Raw genomic sequence first — 9,527 nt, 5'->3', positions numbered from 1 at the left:
AGTTCCGGAACGTGCCATGATTCTTGAGCCGTTAGGAGCTCTGTTGTGGAGAATAAAACTGCTGTTCTGGCGTAATTACAGGGATAGACTTATGTGGAGCTCTTTTAGCAGGTATTCTTTTCGAGTTTGCAAAATCTTGATCTGGACCAAAGGAACGTGATTTTGAAGTTTTGGGTGATCAAGAACTCACTCGCCCCTTCACAGCCTGCCGACTGCAACGGGCATCTCTCATCGACCGAGCAATGGAGTGGAGTACATCACCGCGAGCGCGTCCAAAAGTGCATGCTAACAGTTGCGGGACTTGGCAGTTTCTTCCACCATGATTCGCCCGCGGCACAGCACACAGCCGCACAAGGCTGGCGGCAAGAGGGATATCCCCTCTCGCAATTGATGACTTACCTGAGCGACGACTTTGAACGTTAGGTCTCCATTTCCACAGATCAACCTGACGGCCTAGTTTCATTCCTGCCGCTTCTGACGCTCCGGACGATCCGTACTACCGCAACCTACTCTCGTCCGACCGATCCAAGACTCCAGGCGACCGACCGAAGATGTCGCAGGAACGGAGCCGCGACGACTACAAGGTGGCATGGATCTGTCCGCTGGAGGTGGAGCAGATCGCAGCGATGGAGATGCTGGACGAGGAACATCCCGCACTTCCGAAGCCCCCAGCAGACCACAACGTGTATAGCCTTGGGACCATCAACGGCCATAATGTTGTTATCGCAGGTCTGCACCAGCCTGGCAACTGCCCCGCAGCTACGGTTGTGGCGCAGATGAGGATGACGTTTCCCAACTTACGCTTTGGTCTCTTGGTCGGTATTGGTGGTGGAGTTCCCGTTCAGACGGATAATGGGATGATACGACTGGGTCATGTGGTTGTGAGCAAGCCTGCGGGTGGACACTCCGGCGCTCTACAGTACGATCATGGAAAAGCGAGAAACGGTTCCTTTGAGCGGACAGGTGCCCTGGCACCACCACCGGCAGTTCTTCTCAATGCTGCGCAGGCGCTAGCAGTGCAGCGGGCAAGGCTGGATGTCGATCCGGTGCAGCACGACGTCCGTCGAATCGACATAACGCGTCGTAGGCTTCGACGGTACCAGTATCCCGGCGAGCAAAACGATCATCTTTTCCCACCACATTACGAGCACCATCGTCAAGGATCATGCAACACCAAGTGCGACCTATCGAAGCGTATACCTCGAACGAGCGATGATGACGACACGTTTGTTGTTGTGCACAGAGGCAATATCGCATCTGGAGAGATGGTGGTGAAGGATGCGTTGCTGAGGGACATACTAGCTCAGCAGGATGAGCTTTTATGCTTTGAGATGGAGGCTGCTGGGGCAATTGCCGACTTTCCTTGCCTTGTTGTGCGCGGCATCTCGGACTACTGCGACTCGCATAAGAACGACATGTGGCACGGGTACGCGGCAGCTGTGGCAGCAGCGTATGCTCGACAGCTCTTCTTCCACCTGCCTGTAGATGGAGTGCAGCGGTAAGAGGATTTATCAGATTGCACATAATGGTCAATAGTATTAGTAGCTAATACATCCAACCAGGTGCTCCAGCAATGCAAGACAGACAGCTTCTCCTTCATTCATACTCCCCTTCAAGCTGCCAGGAGTTCACAGCGTGAACCACTTTGTAGCCAGAGAAGAAGAACTCGGGCGTCTCTATAACGAACTGAAGTGGACTGGAGACCGTCGAACGGTTATTCTGCATGGCCTGGGTGGCATGGGCAAAACTCAGACGACGATCGCATTCGCGAAGAAACGTCGCGATGATTACTCGGCGGTTTTTTGGCTTGATGCGAGAGACAAGACAGCGCTCAAGCTGAGCTACCAAGGCCTAGCCCAGCGAATTGCAACAGAGACCTCGTCCGTGACATATATCAACAACGCCCTTTCTAGTCGAGACCTCGATGAGACAGTCAGTGCAGTCAAGCAATGGTTAGATGAACCAAAGAACAATCGTTGGCTGATGATCTTTGACAACTACGATGACGTCAAACTTCACAATCGTGGTGGTCCTGGTGAGAACGAGACTGGTTTGCAAGTAGGGAACGAGAATAATGCTAGCGAGACAGGCTCGAAAGCCTACGACATACGCCCTTTTTTTCCTGATACAGAACACGGCGCTATCCTCATCACGACACGCTCGTCATCTGTGAAGCTTGGACAGCGCGTCCAGCTCAGGAAGCTAGCCGACCTCGAGGACAGTCTGGCGATCCTAGCGTCTACATCTGGCCGCACTGATCTTGGCAAAGGTAAAGCTGGAAAGCCTTTTATGTGCGATAAGCTAACGGCATGTAGATCCCGACGCCACAGTACTTGCAAAGAAGCTCGATGGTCTTCCACTCGCCCTCGCAACAGCTGGGGCTTACCTGTACCAAGTGGTAACCAGCTGCAGGGAGTACCTTGAGATATATGAAAAAGCATGGTTACGCCTACAGGAAGAGAGCCCAGAATTAATGGAGTACGATCATACATTATACACCACGTGGAATGTCTCACTCCAGCATATTCAGCTACAAAATCAGCATGCTTCCAATCTCCTCCAACTGTGGGCATATTTCGACAATCATGATTTATGGTACGAACTGCTGCGGGCAGGGGAGTCGGAGAAGCCGCTTTGGCTACATAAGATGATGGAGGACAGACTAAACTTTGACAAAGTAGTGAGAGTACTCTGTGAACATGGGCTGGTAGAACCGAACGCCGCTGTGAGTGAACCGGGATCAGAATCACAAGGATACAGCATGCATGGTTGTGTTCATGCATGGACGATCCATGTGATCAATACCGAACGAAGTCAAGCGCTGGCATGGACTGCAATTCGATGTATAGCCTCGCGCGTCCCCAATCGAGAACAAGATAAATATTGGATAGTGCAGCGACGACTCTTGCAACATGCCGATCGATGCATTAAGATATTCGATACAGGTGTCGTTTTGGAAGACAATGCGTGGATATTCCACAAATTAGGTATCCTCTACTCTGACCAGGGCCGACTCAAAGAGGCTGAGGGCATGTATCAACGGGCTCTTCAAGGCTACGAGAAGGTGTTGCACCCAGATACGCTGAGAACATATGTTCCTGCCCTTAATGCCCTGGAAAATCTTGGCCGTCTATTTGAGCGACTGGGTGCTACAGATAGAGCTCTCGAGCACTATGATCGCGCTAGGACGGGCATCGCTGATGTATTCGGCTCTGAAAATGAACGGTGCATTTGCTTGTCTGATCAGATTCACAGATTACAGCTTCCAAGGCAAGATTCGGTTCCGCCGCCTCGCGTGGCTACTGGTCATAACCTGAGATATAAGTGGAAGAATTGGAAAGAAAAGTTGAAACGTACGTAGATAAACTTTGGGAGCTGAGGCTTAAGATGCTTTTGGGACATATGTATGGTAAGGTGGGCGATGATACATCGTCGTTTTTATAGTATAAGTTGCGTTCATAATTTGCTTTATGCTTAGAGCAATGAAACTCATTGTAGTATACATAGGCCTGCATAACCTGATGCACAGCGAACCCCATGCTCGTCGTAATCTGGGTAGCTCATTAAGGAGCTTACAGGTTGTAGCGGGGTTGATAAGATAAGAATGCCTACTGTGCTAAGCGCCAACAAGCCAAAATGTCCGTGCGGAAAGAGACTAGAGAGTTGCTCAGGATGAAGCCCTTTTCGTTAGCCACTGTATGAGCAGAATCAAGTAGAAGCGTTTTATGATTGAAGGTGTCTTTATCACGCATGCCCGCTCTTGCTCAACTCTACTCTCCAGTCTGACAGAGCTGAGCTGGAAGATATGGTGTCTGTATGATCAACACCGAGAACGTTCTCTGTCAGGCGGACACATTCCTGCAGCAGTTGCGTTGCATCTTTCCATCGTTCCAGATCTTTCCAAGTGAAGACCAGATTGTGCATGCTAGTCAGCGTGTTGGGATGCTCCTCTCCAAGCACCCTCTTCCTCGTCTCCATCACCCGCACCTCCAGCTCCTCGGCCTCTTTCCATCGGCCTTGGTTCCTGTACGTCGACGCGAGGTTAGCCATGCTCGTCAGCGTCGAGGGATGCTCCTCCCCTAAAGTTTCCGTCCGAGTGCTCACAGCCTGTTGCACTATTACCTCCGCCCTGAAATAGTTGCCAAGCATCACCAAGTACCAAGACACATTTGTCAGTAACTCGCTCCATTCCAGCCGGCCGCATTCTTCCAAAGGCGGTTTGTCCAATAAGGGCTGTATATGCGGCATCAGCGTTTGACACTGCTGCCACGTTTCAAATACACCCGATGGGAAGTGTTGTGAGGCCGATTGAAGAAAGAGTGTCTTCCATTGGTCAGGGAAACCATATTCTGAGATCCAAACTTTAGTGCAAAACTGCGCTAGGGAGTGCATCTCCAAGAAACCCGGCATAGCTGTCATAGTAACGAGTGAGTAGCCCCGGAGCATATCCAAGTCATCCTCAAAATCGTCGCTACTGGTTTCACCATGCTCGTCGTCGCTCTCTTCAGAAACTATGTTGCCACTGCTATAGTTATGCAGCATATACTCGGGGATGTTTTGCGCCTGAAAGTAGCTCATCAGCGAAAGAAGGTTGGCTGCCCTGGGCTGCTCCCGTTTGATCTGCTCAAACGTCACCTGCCATGTCACCACGACGGAATTAGATACGCCTTCATAACGTTGGATATCCCCTCTATCGCTGCGAAGTAGGGTGCCCTTTCGCTGTTCGGTGCTGTGGAATTCCTCTAAGTATGACTCGACGGTCACTCGAGGACTTCGTCTGTGAATGTACGCCGCTGCCTGGTTTACGGCGAGAGGGATATACTCAAGGGTGCGTATAAGGCGTAATGCTGCAGCCTCGTTGATATCACGGCCTAGTTTCCTTTTTAGAAGCTGTAGAGCCTGTTCTTTCTCCATTGTTGGGACTGTGTAGACCATCTTGACGTTACCCGTTAACCTCTCTGCAGCGTCCCGGCTGCGCGACGTAACGAGAGTCTTGCTCTTGGTTCTCTTAGGAAGATACGATAGGTACGTTTCAATGCCATCCTTGGCGAATAGCATCCTAACATCATCTGCGTTGTCGATAATCATGAGCCACGGGCTTACGTCCTCTCGCTGCAGCCACTTGCGGACTAGCGCTAGGATATTGATGTCAGGATCGTGGCGACGGGGAAGCGCCAGGATGTCTGCTATAGACCTGTAGGATTCTTCAAATGTCGCTTTCGTATTGGCGTTGACCCAGAAGATACTGGTTTTGGGTGAGGTGGCGTGTAGTTTGTGAGCGAAATGGATGGCCATCTGGGATTTGCTGCGCCTCTGTTAGTGGGGGCTTTTGAGTACAGCTGTTGAGACGCACCCGAATCCACCCATGCCCACAAGAGCGAAGCGGCTATTAGGTCCCGCATACTGCTCTTCAATCCATGTCCAGATGTCGGGCCGGTTCACAAAATCGGGATCGGAAGGAAACGGTACAACGAAATGAGGGTTGCGAGTGGTAGATAGATCTTCGGCTTTGCTGAGCCTGAGATCTTGTACACCCTGTTCGATGTGAATAAGACGATGGCTAAAGAATTAGCAGGCGCTTCTGGGTAGGTGCGCAGGTTGCTCGTACGTGTGATCTATTTGGTGGGACTGTATAGTCATGACTCCAGTTTTTGTTTCATCCGCCGTCTTTTCCAATCGCTGCACATCTTCGTGAACTACTCATTATTAGACAGTAGTTACCAGGTGAACTGAGTGTGCAATACTAACTGGAATCAAGCACTTCGCGAATTTGTTTCTCAGCTTCTACGCTGTCTGGTGCAATTTGACGTAGAAGATCCCTTGCATACGCTGCAGCTATCATCGCCGCAAAGCCTTGCCACGCCTTGTTCTTGTGCGAGTCGGAATAGTCGCAAATTCCTCGGATGACCAGACAGGGAAAGTGATTCATTAGACCAGCCGCCTCCATCTCAAAGCAGAGAACATCCCTTTCTGCGGCTAACTTATCCCGGATATAGGCGTCCTTCATCAGTTGATTCCCACTAGCAATCAAGCCGTAATGGATAGCCGGATCATCGTCCTCTTCGTCTCGTTCGGGTCGGTCTATGAGACAGGCAGTATCGTTGCCACATGCGATGTCGCATCCGTCGGATGAGTTCAAAGGATGTACAATATGAGACTTATACAGCCTGTCGCTAGTCGGGCTAGGTTGTTTATATTTGCTTCGCTTCTTGATCTTCTCCAGGTTCTTGTTCACGTCTTTAACAAGCTGATGACCCTTCATTTCGTATGTAGCCCTGAGGTTAGCAACAGCCGTTCGCAGCAACACCGGTGGCTGATTCAAGAAACTGGTCTCCTGGAACGAGCCATTCTGAAAGGTTTTGCCAGAGTCGTACTGGAATACCCCGCCATGTCCGCCGCCTGGTTTACTGACGACAATATCGCCGAGTCTAATGTCACGCTTCCGGCTAGGCGCGCCACCTCCAATACCAACCATCAGCCCGATGCGCACATTCGGAAAGCTATGGACCAAATCCCTGGCTACCGCAGCTGCCGAGTTCGTGCCATATTCCCCATCGGGCAAGGCCGCAATGACAACGTTATGGCTGCCGATGCTGCTCAAAACATAGCTATTATTGTCGTGTCTGGCTACCTGTTGTGGCGGTCCATAATCCTCGTCAAGGAAGGCTCGGGCAGCGACAGACTCGGCAGTGACAGCACATATCCAAGCGACGGTGTAGGCTTTGGGATCAGACATGATCGATATTTGGGGGAGGACAACTGAAGGGTATAACAAAGAGAGCGTTGGAGATAGCAGAAAGACATGCAAAAGAACGCCGAGCGGAGATGGGGGTTTCAAGTATTTGATGTACCTCGGACATGATCAGGCTGGCGCTAGTTCAAAGACAGGATTGAGGTGTTTGGAGGGCTGTGCTGCTGGTTGATTGGTGAAGAGCGGCCGACAATGCCTCTCGAAGTGAAGCCCGCGAACCAATAAGGGCATCCCATTGCAGCGATGACCTGTTCTTGCATGGCATGGCGGTGCTGTTATTGGCACGTTAGGCGATGTAAGTGGTGCGAAGTGGACAAAGATGACGAATGCCTGCCACTCACGACTGAACAGAAGCGGGGTCGGTGTCAGATGGATTGCCTTATCGCCCGGCTCCCAAGACGAAGATGAGGCTGTGAGGTGGCTTCAGAACCCTTACCGCGACCGGTGCTCCTGCGTGAAAATTAGGCAAGGCGGGTGCTACGCACATGGTAAACGCGGTCCAGTTTTGGCGGGCACTGGTCCAAAATTGGCCCCCGCAAGACTCCTAAAAGTGAGCACCCACAGTGACAGAGCTCCCATGCCAAGTGAGGACTTCTACCCCGTAAGCACCAACTCATCATGGAACTCGGAGTATTTTCTAGCTTCATCGGGACTGCCCGTGTTCCTGTCGAAAACTTGGTTTTTCCAGAACAAGATGACTTCGCCAATGCGACGACATTGCGTGAGCGATTGCCGGTTGAGAAGAAAGTGCAACGAATGCAGGAAATTTACAGGCTAGAGGGGTGCCGGCCATTGGAGCGTCGGAATTATCTTCCAGCAAAGGTGTCCCGGAAGGATCTCGAACATGTCGCAGGGGCCTCTTCGATCATACTAGGCGATTCATCCCAAAGTGCAAGGGAGCCGCCACTTCTCCGTCTGCCGATAAATGTTAGGATCATAGCCCTTCAGGGTCTGCATCGGGTTGAGGCTGCCAAGCGGTCCGGAAATTCCACCTGGTGGTCGGTGGAGCTGTATGATGACGGTGAGTCCACTCACTATTAAGGCCATACTCGGACGCTAATTTAGCAAGACATATCGGCGGCGGCTTGCCACGCTCTGAGGAATGAGTTCGAAAATGCGTCGTGCTTTTCCGACGGCCATGTGTTCAAGGAGATCCAGGAACGGGAGGTTATGGGTGACGACGCTGGCAAGAGACGTTGGCTCTCGAGGCTTACTTCAAGCAAGCGTGCAATACTTGGCCGTGTGCTGAAGCGCCGCGCCATAAGCCAGGCACTCTATGCGCTTCATGGCATTCCAGGTCTTTGGGAAGATAGCGATGGGTTCAATATAGGAGTTTTGCACAAGATGCTTGCAATAATGAGTGACGAGGTGCGTAGAGCCGCGTGTATGACTTCCAGGTACTTACGCATAACCTTAGGAACTGGTTCAATACCTGAGCAACATCTGCAAAGTATACCTTGCCATCGTCGGCTCCAAGTCCCTACTCAAATTCGTAGATCATGCCACTGTAAAACACATCGAACTACGAGTTCCTGGCTTATCCCAACAAGACGACGACTTTATAACCGGTGCTCTCCGACAAGGTCTTATATTCAGTCAATTCCCAAAGAACGAAAAGCCGCAGCTACTAGACAACTTAAGGCGGGTCAATGAGCTTATCCCGTCGCTTTACACTTTTCGTCTCGACTTCAAATATCTACGTCCTTGTGCACTTGTGATGAAGAGACTATTCATGCCTTCGCAGCCATTCAACACCGTCCGACAAGCTGCGCATTACGCCTTCAAGGAGCGAAATGACATGCCACAGACATCATTCGCCCAGCAGTTCTTGCAGTTATACCTACACATCATGAGGAATGTCTTCGAACTCTCCGAAGACACACCGTTGGTCGAGCAAAACCACCGTCAGATACAGCCAAAGCCTGAAGATCCAAGAAAATGACACGAGCTTGCGATTAAGGCGCAAGCTCTGGGATTCAATTCGCTGCAAATAGACGCCATTCTACGATCGGATCCCGATGAGGAGCATGCTCGTTACTCTTTGTTATCAGCCAGGAATCCTTCTTATTTCACATACGACCCTCAAGAGTTCGATACCTTTGTGCAGGCTTTGAAGCAGATGTATAAATCTGCACGGCCGTATCATAATTCGAGCTCAATCCCTACAATGACAACGCCTGGCTTGGGTGAGCTTCTGGCGCGTCGCTGCGGTAGGCAGTTCTCTGCATCTTATGATCTGGACAGCCAGCATCTGCAGCTGTCCATTATTCAAAGCTTGCCTCAGAAAAACAATGATATCACGTCTCTATTTGTGCGACAATCCGTGATCAGAGCGTTTTTCAGTCTAGACGATCCAGAACAGTCTGGCCAAAATAACCCCAATACGAGTCGAAACGATCTGCAGGAGAACCTCAACATTTCAGATACTAGTAGAATGGAGATCGAGAAGGAACGTAACAAGGCAGACAACATGCACTTGGATACAGAAGTTCAATCAGCAGATAACACTTCCCAGGCGCAGATCATACTCGCAACGCAACAAGCCGAAGACACACAAATGGTAAACAGCGTTTACCCGCCTGGCACAAGTGCTGAGAACGGGCGCTCGCAACTCAGCGAGCGACTGGGTGCGCCAAGTCAACCCCTAGAATCTGGGGCCTTGATTAGAGTCGGCGAGACTAGCATTATACCAACTTCCAGCACTAAAGAACAGGAGGTAACGGGAGACAGCGGGACTCCTTCGGCGACAAAGAGAGTTGCTTCCGACGACCAACTG

General features: G+C 50.9%; 2 protein-coding genes across 2 annotated transcripts; one reads left to right on the top strand and one right to left on the bottom strand.

The window, feature by feature from the left end:
* Positions 1 to 551: 551 nt before the first annotated feature.
* Positions 552 to 1,502, top strand: COL26b_014448 (uncharacterized protein; the record flags this gene model as incomplete). The annotated part of the gene is made up of 1 exon (XM_053187019.1): positions 552 to 1,502. The coding sequence occupies one exon, from the start codon at positions 552 to 554 to the stop codon at positions 1,500 to 1,502; it is 951 nt and encodes a 316-aa protein (XP_053029037.1).
* Positions 1,503 to 3,744: 2,242 nt separating this feature from the next.
* Positions 3,745 to 6,736, bottom strand: COL26b_014447 (uncharacterized protein; the record flags this gene model as incomplete). Its single annotated transcript, XM_053187018.1, has 4 exons — positions 3,745 to 4,107; positions 4,363 to 5,245; positions 5,354 to 5,518; positions 5,829 to 6,736. The coding sequence occupies 4 exons, from the start codon at positions 6,734 to 6,736 to the stop codon at positions 3,745 to 3,747; spliced, it is 2,319 nt and encodes a 772-aa protein (XP_053029036.1).
* Between the last annotated feature and the right edge of the window lie 2,791 nt (positions 6,737 to 9,527).

Source organism: Colletotrichum chrysophilum, assembly GCF_026319265.1.
Source record: "Colletotrichum chrysophilum strain AFK26 chromosome Unknown scaffold_391, whole genome shotgun sequence".
Taxonomy (NCBI): domain Eukaryota; kingdom Fungi; phylum Ascomycota; class Sordariomycetes; order Glomerellales; family Glomerellaceae; genus Colletotrichum; species Colletotrichum chrysophilum.
The sequence above is the reverse complement of the archived record's forward strand: the minus strand, read 5'-3'. Positions and strand labels throughout refer to the sequence as shown.